General features: G+C 41.2%; 1 protein-coding gene across 1 annotated transcript; it reads left to right on the top strand.

Moving 5' to 3' along the window:
• Positions 1–1,904: 1,904 nt before the first annotated feature.
• On the top strand, positions 1,905–12,730 carry LOC308460864 (vomeronasal type-2 receptor 26-like; the record flags this gene model as incomplete). The annotated part of the gene is made up of 6 exons (XM_080977398.1): positions 1,905–2,050; positions 3,283–3,291; positions 4,303–4,639; positions 5,664–5,891; positions 10,014–10,140; positions 11,829–12,730. The coding sequence occupies 6 exons, from the start codon at positions 1,905–1,907 to the stop codon at positions 12,728–12,730; spliced, it is 1,749 nt and encodes a 582-aa protein (XP_080833524.1).
• Between the last annotated feature and the right edge of the window lie 327 nt (positions 12,731–13,057).

Genomic DNA, 13,057 nt, shown 5'->3' with positions numbered 1-13,057 from the left:
CTTTATGTATGCAACAACAGCAGCAAGAATACTCATCGCAAAGTATTGGAAGACACAAGAACTTCCCACGCTGGAGGAATGGCAGATGAAATTTATGGACTATATGGAATTGGCGGAAATGACTGGCAGAACCCGTGACCAGGGAGAAGAGTCGATGGAGGAAGACTGGAAGAAATTCAAAGACTATCTTCAGAAACACTGCAAAATTAAGGAATGTTAGAGTGATGTTGGATTGAAAATAAGTGGTTTCCAGCTGTACAGGTTAAAGTTAAGGATAGATTAAGATTAAAGGTTAAGATTAAAGATGTTTAAAGAAATGGAAATCTGATAATAAAAGGGAAAAATTTAAAGCTATATGACATTAAGAGTAAGGATTAGGTTTTAAAAAAAAAGTTGAAGTTATATATTTTAACATTTTAGTAAATTAAGATTGGGATTAAAAAAGTGGAAAAGAAACTGCTGGACAAATAATGTGGATTGGAATACAAAAAAAGGAGGTATGAGGAAGTCCAGAAAATAAGTAATCTAAAATTGGAAATGGAAAAGAGAGTTTGTTTTTAATTGTTATGTTCTGTTTTTATTGTTAAGTTTTGTATTGTTTTTTGTGTGTGTTGTTTTTCTTTTTTCTTTGTTTAAAACCTTAATAAAAAATTATTAAAAAAACAAAAAAAAAAATGGTTTTCACTAGTAGTTCCCTCTGACAACCAATAAAGGTAGGCATGAGGTTTAAATACTACAAGTGTTTCAGTTAAAAGTGTTGTAAACGTCATATGAGAAACTGGGTTGGCAAAATTGGACTCCACACGCCATCTGGTGTCACAGGGTTATAATGAATATACAATGCTTATAAAGCGCTTTTTCTTTCTCAATGTAGCTGAGTCCCTAATTGCTTCCAGACTACAGCCAACTTGTCCTTCTCTGAGACATTCTCCTTGCCTTCAGCTACAGATTGCGTAGTCCAAGCCCTTTAACTTCCCATCCACATTGTGGATCTCTCTGGCCACCCCTTCCTTTTGGGTACCTGGCAGCTGGGCTCCAGGGACACTTGCAGACTCCCATAGCATTTCACCAGGCGAGGTTCCCACCTCACAGAGAGCCATACTTTTCTCTACAAGGAGACTTCTCGTGCACTCTGCTTGCAGCTGCTTCAATTCACTGAAGCACTGGTTCTGCCACTGCCCCATTAGGTCAAGCTGCAGGCTTTGTCATTGCTCCATTCCCTCATGCTGCCTTTGCTGCTTTAGCATCGACTTGAATTGCTCAAGAAGTGTTGCTGGCACTGTCATCCAATAAAACCTAATGTTGGAAAAACCATGCCAGTCAAAAGGAAGTACATTTGGGGGGGCCATGAAGTTATGGGCACCCTCCATTACCTCATGCTGCCTTTGCTGCGGTAGCATCAACATGAACTGCTCAAGAAGTTTGCAGATCCATGCCAGTCAAAATAAAGTACATTTCTGGGGCCCTGAAGTTTGAATGGGGGCGGGGCATCCTAACCACCTCCATGGAAAAAGAAAAAACCTCTGTTCAGATGCCATACACTTTTTTATTTTTTGCAACTCCATTTGTGAACACCAATATTAAGTTGATGATTACCTACTCCTGTAATTAGGAAAAGGGCTGTAATTAATTCAACTACTTGGCGAAGCTCCTCCCCGAGGATTTTCAGTGGAGAAAAGCAAAAGTAATAGCACAGTGGATGAAGGATAATATAAATAATCACTTTATAAGTTAGTTGTAGAAGCAGGAACTCAGAAAAATCAAGGAATTACCTGTTTGAGTCTCCTAAGATGGAATAGAACAATCTGTATTTAGAGAGATAATTGGTACTGAGGATGGTGATATTAGTAGTCTTGATACTGGTACTACTTTCTCACATGGCATGCAAGTTTCACAATAACTGCATGGTAAGAGATCCATACAATCCACTTCACGAGTATCATCAGTTGAGAGGCAACATAATTGGTGGCATCACTTCTCAGACCTTCATAATCTCCAACTCGCTAACCTTCACTGGAGCACCTCCACCCGTGTTGTTTGAAGAGCTCGCGTAAGACCTTGTTGTTATTGTTTGTTGTTTCTATTTCTGTTTCCACTAAGGATGTGAATTACAGTCTTTGCCCAAGTTTGTCAAACAATTTTCATGTGGTGAACTTGAAATATTAATTTAATTATATTCAGAATGGAGACTGATCAAGTTCATCTGGTTTTGACAATAGTAGTGATGGCTTCCTCCATTTAAACATTTTAGAAACTACTATCAATGAAGGCAGAAATATTAATGAATCCGTGATAAGCTTTCTTAATTTCTATTTCTTACCACTTGCTCTGATTGACGTCATTTGCAATTTCAAAATGTCTTTGTAAGAGAGCTAGGATTGTGTGTATGTTTGTTGAATTCAAAGCTAAGTCTTTATATATTTGTAAATAATAAGGAAGGAGATGCCAAGGGAGAACAACAGTTTTACAAGACACGGTAGTTTCTCCAAATACAGAATACAACTCTGATTCTAGTGCAGTTATCACCAAACTCTGAACATGTTCTTAAATTGTAGATTTCACCTTAAACTGGTGCTGGTACCAAGAACTTATAAAGTGTTTTGTATTCTGAGGCTTTCGAAAGAAAGAAAGAAAGAAAGAGAGTAGGTGTTCACATGACCTATGGAAAATGTAACTTGAAAAAAGAGACATTGCACATACCTTTGTAAACCAAGAAAACTTTAATAAAAAAAATACAGCCTTCTGAAAATATCAAATCGTATGGTTCTTGATAACACATGGAACCTTGTATTGGTAATTTATAAATAAAGTATATTAAGTGCATTGTTGTAAAGGAGAATACAGTTGTCTAAGATATGAGCAACCCACCAAAGGCTAAGCATTGCCTAAAGACAGTTTGTACATAAATACTGCAAAGAATAATAAGGAAGGAGAGGCAGTACAACATAGTACATATTTTACAATGTGGGGGATGTTCTAATAAGCTGTACTGTCTTTAGTGTAGTGCCTAAGTATTACCAGCACATCCTGGCTTTGGCATTTGCTGTAAAGGAGATAAATGAAAACTCTCAGATTTTACCCAATACTTCCTTGGGCTTCCACATTTACGACAGTTACTTCAATGCAAAGAGTACCTATCATGCCACATTGCAGCTTATGTCTTCAAAAGAAAAAATAGTTCCCAACTACATATGTGACATTCAGAATAAATTAATAGCGGTTGTTGGGGGACTGGAGCCTCTAATTTCTCGTTATATTGCAACTGTCTTGGATATCTACAAGATTCCACAGGTAGGTTGTGTAGATGTCTCTATTTCTTTGTGGAATATGGGTTTCATCCAGTTAAATGCTTATTTTCACCACACAGAAAAGATTGTGGGTGTGGAAACAAGTGGTTGAAAGCATGTGGGAAATATTTCTTTGTGTAGGAATGTAAAATGGAAGCTGAGATACAGGTATTCATAAATGAGAGGCACCTACAGAAGAAAGTACATTCTCTAGTGATAGAAGGTAGGTGGAAGGCAGGCATATCAGCAATAATTACAGCCAGAGCCAATGACAGGCAGAGAAATCACCTGACTTGTAAGTAAGAGGCAAGCAGGTGTAGACTTTCTGAGAAAAGGCAGCACCCCATTTTACCTACAGAACCAGCCTCCATTGAAAATGTTCTTGTGCATGTAATTAAAAATTTATGCATCAACTTTTTGAAGAAAGGGATTATGTGGGCCAAAGTTGGGCTCCTATTCATTCATTCATTCATTCATTCATATATTCCTTTACTTAGCTCATATATGGCCCTGCTCCAGTGATGAATGATAAAACCACAGGCCTTTCCTTCTACCAAATGTCTCCTAAAGATGCTCTTCAGCATGCAGGCATTCTGACTTTGCTTCTCCATTTCAATTGGACATGGATTGGGATCCTTACATCCAATGATGAATATGGAGAAAGATTTGTGCAGACAGTGTTTCCAGTATTCTCCAGAAAGGGTATTTGTTTTGCCTTCATAGAAAGAAGCAGCAAATTTACCATTGTCACAGAAATTAATGACATGCTACATGAGCGAGCCAAAATATATGATAAAATCATTGACAGCAAAGCCAATGTAGTGGTTGCTAATGCAGAATCTTATCTCATTGTTTTTTTGAGGTGGCTACCATATATCTCAGAAAGAGAATGCACAATAAATAAAGGAAAAGTGTGGATAGTAACAGCTCAGATAGAGCTCACTTCAATGGTGTATCAAAGAACATGGGATACAGATATAGTCCATGGTGTTCTGTCCTTCTCTATTCACTCCAGTGATCTGCCAGGATTCAAGACATTTATTGAAAGCAAAAGCCCTTCATTCAAAACAGGAGATGGCTTTATCAGGGATTTCTGGCAGCAGGCCTTTGGTTGTGTATTCCAAAGTATAGATGGGGACAAGGTGGATGGAGACATATGCACAGGAAAAGAGAAGTTGGAAAGCCTTCCTGGGACATTTTTTGAAATGAGCTTGACTGGCCACAGCTACAGCATCTACAATGCTGTTTATGCTGTGGCACATGCTTTACACTCCATGTCTTCATCTCGACTGAATCACCACTCATTGGTTGATGGAAGGTGGATGAACTTTCAGAATCAGCAGGTGTTGCAGGTAATGGGATGACGTTCCTCCTGTTGGAAGGCAAAATACTTCTCAGAATATATAACAATATGCTCCAATCAGATCCTTCTTGTGATCTTCCCGTTCACATATGGTTGGGCACTGTAAGAACCATATTATGGACTAGATAGGCTTTTGGGCTGATCTAGCAGGTCTCTTATGATTCTGTCTGGCAAAAGGTCTCGACAAACTCTTCTCTTCCTCTAAGGTGCATGTTTTTCCTCCATGTTACTGCCAGCAGGTTCTGAGACTATAGAATTGTAGAGTTGGAAGGACCACTGGGGCAATCTAGTCCAACTGTGCAATCTACTGCAAGAACTATATGCTGGACCAGGGAGGCTTGGACTGATCTAGCAGGTCTATTTTTATTCTGTCTAATAAAGGTCTCCCCGAACTATGGTTGCCATATGTCAAAAAGTGAAAAGCCAAACACAAAGTTTTTGAGGTTTCTTGGCAAAGTTGTTGAGATTTTAGCCGTTTCAGAAAATTCTGCCCAGACATAATACTGGACCTATGGCAGCCCTAACCCAAACTCTGCCCATCCTCTCCATCTTCTTTCTCTATATTAATTTGAGCATGTTCTGAGGTTATACAATTGTGGAGTTGGAAGGGGTCACTAGGCTTTAAATGAAGTGTCACTAGGCTTTAAATTAAGGATCCACCGGGGCAGCAAATCCTGATGTTGGTATTTCTTTCCCCTTTGCTCCTATTGTATATCTTCTCTCACCCGTTCTTCCCTGGTGCCGTCTTTGCATCCTGTGATTCACACTGGGAGTTCAATGTGTAGTTGGTTACAAAAAAAAGGCCCAAGACTCACCCCACATGAGATACTTCTAAAAAACAACAATATTGTAATGAAGTGTTGTTTGGCAAATGTGACATCGACTTTCACATGTCTGAGTATGAAAACAAAGAACTGTGTTGCTTCCACCCAGGGAAGATGTTTGTATGACTTACTGTGAAAGATTCCACAGAAATGCAGCCTCTACTAAGCTTCTTTTCCTTTTCAACTCAGCTCCATCACTTTCTGAAAATTGTCTCCTTTAACAACAGTGCTGGAGACAAGATCTCCTTTGACCAGAATGGGGAGTTAGTGACTGGATTTGATATTATAAACTGGATTATTTCCTCAAACCAATCCTTTCAAAGAGTGAAAGTTGGGAGAATGGATCCCCAGGGTTCTCCGGACCAAGTGTTCACCATCAACAAGGATGCCATCACATGGCACAATTGGTTTAACCAGGTAGGATAAAGTTGTGAAGTGCTTGGCAAACCATTCAGTTTCATTGAATGGACAATGTTCAGCCCATAACAAATACCGAGTTTTGATTAGAAATGATACAACCTATGTAGAAAGTAAGACTCAAAAAACATATGCACTGTTTCCATTGCTGTTGAATATATTAAATGTGTTGAAAAGAATAAACATATGTTTCTGCTAGTTTGATTACATAGTCAATGCCACAATAGGCAACTAGATGTCTTTGAGAAGACTGAATGCAGGATGTAATTGCAGAAGTGTTCTCCCCACTTGCAATTTCTTTTTTTAGACTAATAATAATATTTATTAAGTTTTCCAATTTGACAATCCAATAAAGGCCACATTAAAGACATTCCGAATTATAAAATAATCAAACAGTCCAACTATTAAGCCAAATCATAAATCTTTGTTTGTCTTCCCATGTTCTGAGGTTGGACGATTGCCATCATCTTACATTTGCGCTGCTTTCTTAATTAGTCCAGGTGCTTCCCAAAAATCAATCCAATGTTAATCTGTTCATTTCCACAGCCTCTGAGTTCGTCCAGCAAGCAAGTTATATCAAAACAGTACGTTTCTGTGTGGGTGTTTATTTTCTTCCATGTCTTTCACTTTTGCTTCTTCATGCCAGTAGTTCTAGAGACTGGTATTCAGAGGCCTGTTGCTTACAATGGTTGAAGTAGAAATTAGCTAGTAGCCCTTGATAGAATTATCCTATATGAATTTGTCCAATCCTTTTTAAAGGCATCCAGGTTTGTAGCCTGTGCTCATTTTGGTGAATTTTAGAGTCTAACTGTGTTTTATGAAGAAGTACATCCTTTTGTTATGAATATTACAACATTCAGCTTCAGTGTAAGATATTTTGTTGTTGCTGTTGTTTAGTCATTTAGTCGTGTCTGACTCTTCATGACCCCATGGACCAGAGCACGCCAGGCACTCCTGTCTTCCACTGCCTCCTGCAGTTTGGTCAAACTCATGCTGGTAGCTTCAAGATCACTGTCTAACCATCTCGTCCTCTCTCGTCCCCTTCTCCTTGTGCCCTCAATCTTTCCCAACATCAGGGTCTTTTCCAGAGAGTCTTCTCTTCTCATGAGGTGGCCAAAGTATTGGAGCCTCAGCTTCAGGATCTGTCCTTCCAGTGAGCACTCAGGGCTGATTTCCTTAAGAATGGAGAGGTTTGATCTTCTTGCAGTCCATGGGACTCTCAAGAGTCTCCTCCAGCACCATGATTCAAAAGCATCATGTGCTGGTCCCGGGGGGAAGGTTACCGTTGGCGTAGTCAAAGTCCAGTCCTGGGTCACTGGTCTGGAAACAGTTCACAAGGAGCGAGGCGAGGTCCAAAGCAGGAAGCTGGGCGGGGACAGGAACACTGGAAGGTCAGGTCTGGGTCTGGGTAGGAGCAGGTACTCAGCGACGACGTTGCTCCTGCAACCTGGGACCGGGCTGACTGGCCTTTATCTTCTCTGAGGCCAGGGGCGGTCCCGGCCCCCAAGAGACCCGCCTCTCCTGGCCTTAAGGCGAGCACTCCTCCTGGGAGAAACCAGTTCCCTTCGCCTCTCTGCCCTGAGCCTCTGCAGTTCAGGAGATGCTGAAGGGTTACTGGGCCCAGGGGGAGACTCACCTGTAGGCACTGAGTCCTCAACCACCTCTGGAGCCAGAGTGGATTCACCTGGTGCCGGCTCCTGAGGATCCGGCACAGGTGCAGGCGCTTCAGAATCAAGGCCCTGCCCCAGTTCAGCCGGCCCTGGAGGCGGGGACTCCTGTGCAGGCTGGGATTCCTCCGGTTCAGCCTCTGAATCGGATTCCCAGGCCATCACACATCAGTTCTTCGGCGATCAGCCTTCTTTATGGTCCAGCTCTCACTTCCATACATATTTGGGCATTATAAATGCATGATTTCATGTATCCTTACTCTTTCCTGTCATCTGCCTTATTTCTATGCTTAAAAGCCCCAAATGTGTTAATCTTTCCCCATAGGCTTCCTTCCCTTTCAATTTGTTTTAAAATGTTTTTAATATTTTATTTTAATGGTTGTAACCACACTTGAAATACCTTGCACAGCCCAGGATATTTCACATCTCCGATGGATGTCAGATGAAGTTACGGAAGAGTGGTTCCAATTTGGTTTCACTTATACATGAAGATCATCTTAAGAACTTGAGACTCCTTTTCAAGATAACACCGGGCAACAATTTTTTACTTTTTGAATGTTGTCTAGATTTCTACAACTGATTTAGGGTATTTTTGCACTGCTGAATCAGGAAATGGCATCCATTTCTCTCCATCAGGTCAGGTTTACTGTAAACTGAATGGTGGGCATTGATAAAGATAAGTACACATAAATTGCATGTTGCTTCACCATTTTTCAAACTTCAGGGCTTGAACCTCCGTTTCTTGGAACTCCTGGAATGCTCAGTGGCAGGGAGGTCTCTCTTCAGAGTCCAACAGTAGTCAGCCATCATGACTGCGTCCCAGCGACCCTGATACCTGGTCTCCATCTCTTTCATGTCCTGATGGAATCTCTCCCCCTGCTCGTCACTCATTGAACCCAGGTTCTCAGGAAACTGGTCCATATGTGAAAATAGGTAGTGCATCTTGACGTTCATGTTGCAGCCCAGGTTTCTGAAAGCAGTCAGCATGTTGTTGACAAGTTCTGCGTAGTTTCTGGCCTTATTGTTGCCAAGAAAGTTCTTCACTACCAGAACAAATGCCTTCCACGCTTCCAGTTCCACTTCGTTCATTGAGTTTCTGAACTCTGGATCTCTGATGAGCTGATGGATCTGAGGACCATCAAAGATGCCAGCTTTCAACTTCTCCATGGTCAATCCTGGAAAAGCCTGGCACAAGTAAGTGAAGCAGTCACCATCCTTGTCCAGAGCCTTGGTGAACTGCTTGATTAAGCCGAGCTTGATGTGCAGCGGTGGGAAGAGTATTCTGTCTCTGTCCACCAGAGGGTCGTTGATGACGTTCCTTTCTTTGCAAGGCACCAATTCCTCCCGCACAGGCCAGTCCTTCTTCGTGTAATGCTGAGCACGGTCCCTACTATCCCACATGCACAGAAAACATGGGTACTTGGTGAAGCCAGACTGTTGTCCCAACAAAAAGTTCACCATCTTCAGGTCAACACAAATAAACCACTTATGCTGATCATAACCAATTTTCTCCAGCACATACTTCGCCGCTTCATAGTTCTCCTTCAGTGTACTCGAGTGAGCCAGGGATATAGAGGCAAACTGGTTGCCGTTGTGTAGCAGAACACATTTCAGTGATCACTTGCTGCTGTCAATGAACAGTCTCCAGTCTTTGGATTCGTACTGTGGCACTCCAAGCTTGAGCAGAAGCTGCGCAATATCTGCACAGTACACCAAGTCCTTCTCTTCCAAGAAAAAACGGAGGTACTCTTGATGCCTGTTGTGGAAGAAGCTGATGCGAGCACTGTCAGAGAGGAGGTTTTTTCCCTTCAATCTGGATGCCAACAGTTTGGCAGAGTCCTTTGACAAGCTGAGGTTGCGAACTAGATCATTCAACTCCTTTTGGGAAAATGGATGTGGAGCATCATCTTCAAGAACCACTTCTTCTTCTTCATGTCCTTCAACACTGGAGGCATCTTCGTCACTAATGTCAGGAAGTTCTCTGAAGATAGGCACTGGAATTTCATCACAGTGAGCTACAGGACGACATGCTGATTGAAGATCAGGATACTTGAGGCTGCTCCGGTTCTTTCTGTTGATCCCAGCCGCACCAATTTATGGAATATTTCGAGGTTTTATGACTTCAAACTGATCCCTTTTTGACATAATCACCCAGAACTATTGGACCTGAATACTTCTTGTCATTAAAATAATCATTTCCAATCAAAACAATTATTCGACATGGCATTTTACCCCCACCAACTTCTTCTAAAATGCCACACACAAGCGTACACACGAACAAAAATGTAAAAAAAAGACATGTGGCCATAGCTCAAAAACTTGACCTGATTGAGCAAAACCAATGTGATTTTTGGATTCAGCGCATCAGATTCATCCTAAATCAACTGAAAAAAACGCAAACAACAAGTTTGTTGTTGACCAGTGTAATCATTCTATTCTTTCACTTTCAAATTAGGTCCAGCCTCTTTCTGTGTGTTCTGAGAGTTGCTATCCTGGTTCCAGCAAGAAAGTGAAGGAGGGAAAACCATTTTGTTGCTATGATTGCATCCCATGTCCAGAAGGAAAGTTTTCAAACCAGAAGGGTAAGAAATAGAGTGTAGAAAGCTGGGAAAAGTTTGGTCATGGTCAAGGAAACACATCAAAATTGCAGCACCACAAAGCAGAAGCAAAAGTGAATGTGATAGATGCAGAAGACTTGGACCAAATTGTATATGTGCTAATCTCAATGTGTTTCAAACACAGGTTGTTCATCAGGGGATTATATTAAAAGGTGTAGAAATTCATATGAGCTGTATCCAGTTGGTATTCATCTGCACACATGCATTAAATTCTTGTGGTGTCCAAAAACAAGTAAAGATGATGTTACACTTTGAGGTGGTACACGAATCCTTTCCTTGTATACTGCTCTGTTATTTGATAAAATTGGTTTCTTAAAAAAATTCTTTTGGAATTGAATTCTTTTGGAATTGAAAGTGGGAAAACTGTATTTAAACTTCACAAATGAGGAAAGAAATTTTCCAAGCAGGCACTTTATGTGACTCATGAGAGCAGCAAAATAACCAGACTGAACAATGCTGATGGGATAAAATTGGGCCAAATCCTTATTGACAGCAGAAGGCAGGACAAAGGTTAGCATGGGTCCCAGGATCAGTTCATCATTTCACAAGCCCCATGTTGATGGAATGGATCTGCTGGGTTTGGATCACTCCAAATCTTTACAACGGGAGTTGGCCAGTGTGGAATCTTGCCGTGTTGCAATGCAAGGAAGCAAGGTCTCACTGGGGCTGCAGGATGCAGATTCTAACCAGGCAGATACCGAACCCACGCTTGGGTTTGCAAAGGTCAATCCTCTCCTCAGGCCCCTCAGGCCCCTATACTATGCTGATGCTGCCCAATGCCATTTCCGCCCTCATACAAACAATATTATTGTGCCTAACAAAGGAATGACATAATTTTACTGAGGGAAAAGTGAATAAAAAACCCCAACCAGGTGCCAATCGGGTTGAGAGAAAAGAAATCCTTTCCAACCCTCTCAAAACAAAATGGCTGTGACATCCAAGGGAAGCAGTCTTATATAGGCTTATCCCTCCTCTCTGCAGCAAGGGCTCATGGGACAGCTTTTTCCCATTAGCCCATCACACAGAGAAGATACAGTGGTACCTCGGGTTACATAAGCTTCAGGTTACATCCGCTTCAGGTTACTATCTCTGCTAATCCAGAAATATTACCTCGGGTTAAGAACTTTGCTTTGGGATGAGAACAGAAATTGTGCAGTGGTGGTGCAGCGGTAGCAGGAGGCCCCATTAGCTAAAGTGGTGCTTCAGGTTAAGAACAGTTTCAGGTTAAGAACGGACTTCCAGAATGAATTAAGTACTTAACCCGAGGTACAACTGTACTTGACAAAATCTTGCCTAGTATTTTGCTGCAATCTGTGGGACACAGTGCCACTGGGCAAAGGTGTCCTCTGCTTATTGGACACAGAATGGGGCTTATAAACAAAAAATGTCTCTAATCTTAGCTCACTACCTTGCAGATTCAACTAATGAGACAGCTGTTCATCCACAGAGCTCTAAAATACATGAGACCATAACATTTCCAGAAAGGTAGATGGCAGTCCACATAATCAACTCCTCACCTTCCATATATTGAGAAGACTGACACAAAAGGAATAGCCTAATATGAATGGATTGTTTTAGATGTAGAAGAGAAAACATGCTTGTGAGATGTCTGGAATCAATTTGAAAAGAAACCCATGCCTTTTCTTTTTCAGACATGAATGCCTGTTCTACATGCACTGCAAAAACCTATCCAAGCAAAACCAGGGATTTCTGTATTCCCAAGTTCATTTCCTTTTTATCATATAAAGAACCACTGGGCATCAGTTTAGCCTTCTTTGCTCTTTTCTTTTGTCTGATAACAGTCTTGGTGCTAGGAATATTTCTGAAGCACCACAACACTCCCATTGTGAAGGCCAACAACCGGAACCTTGCCTATACTCTCCTTATCTCAATCCTGCTCTGCTTCCTTTCTGCATTGCTATTCATTGGACATCCTAAGCAGGTGTTGTGTCTCCTCCGACAAACCACTTTTGGCATGATCTTCTCTGTGGCTGTTTCTTGTGTGTTGGCAAAAACCACTACTGTGGTTCTTGCTTTTATGGCCACCAAACCAGGTTCCAGGATGAGGAAGTGGGTGGGGAGAAGACTTGCCAGTGCCATTGTTCTTTCCTGCTCCCTTATTCAAGCAGGCACTTGTACCGTATGGTTGGTCACCTCTCCCCCATTCCCAGATGTTGACATGCACTCAGTTACTGAAGAAATTATATTAGAATGCAATGAGGGGTCTATGTCTATGTTTTACTGTGTTTTAGGTTATATCAGTTTCCTGGCCATAATCAGCTTTGTTGTGGCCTTCTTTGCCAGGAAATTGCCCAATAGTTTCAATGAAGCCAAATTCATTACTTTCAGCATGTTGGTATTTTGCAGTGTTTGGCTCTCCTTTATTCCATCCTACCTGAGTTCAAAGGGGAAATATATGGTAGCTGTGGAAATCTTTTCTATCTTAGCCTCCAGTGCTGGGCTCCTAGGTTGCATCTTTCTCCCCAAATGTTATATCATTGTGCTGAGGCCTGAGCTGAACAACAGGGAACAACTAATAAGAAGGAAGGTCTGAATAATCTCAGTGTCTTTGTGTTTTGCTATTTTGTGCCACTCAGGAAATTTTGTGTATGAATTATCATTCAGACCTTTACTTCTTTTAAATGTCACTGTCCATTACACTTTATCTGCACTTGGATACTTGTGTGAAGGTAGCTCTGTAAACACTTACAACTCATTTAGGAGAGTTTTTTCTGGAAACATTGAACAGTAACTGAAGTTATTCTTTTAGAGATGAAACACTCACCGGTGCCTTGAAATCTCAGTCAAGAGTTTTATTACTTGATCGGTTACAAAAGCATTACGATAGCAACTATTTACAATCATTAAAGCAAACAGCTAT

The sequence above is a fragment of the Podarcis pityusensis genome (assembly GCF_964106645.2).
Source record: "Podarcis pityusensis genome assembly, chromosome: 13".
Lineage (NCBI taxonomy): Eukaryota > Metazoa > Chordata > Lepidosauria > Squamata > Lacertidae > Podarcis > Podarcis pityusensis.
The sequence above is the reverse complement of the archived record's forward strand: the minus strand, read 5'-3'. Positions and strand labels throughout refer to the sequence as shown.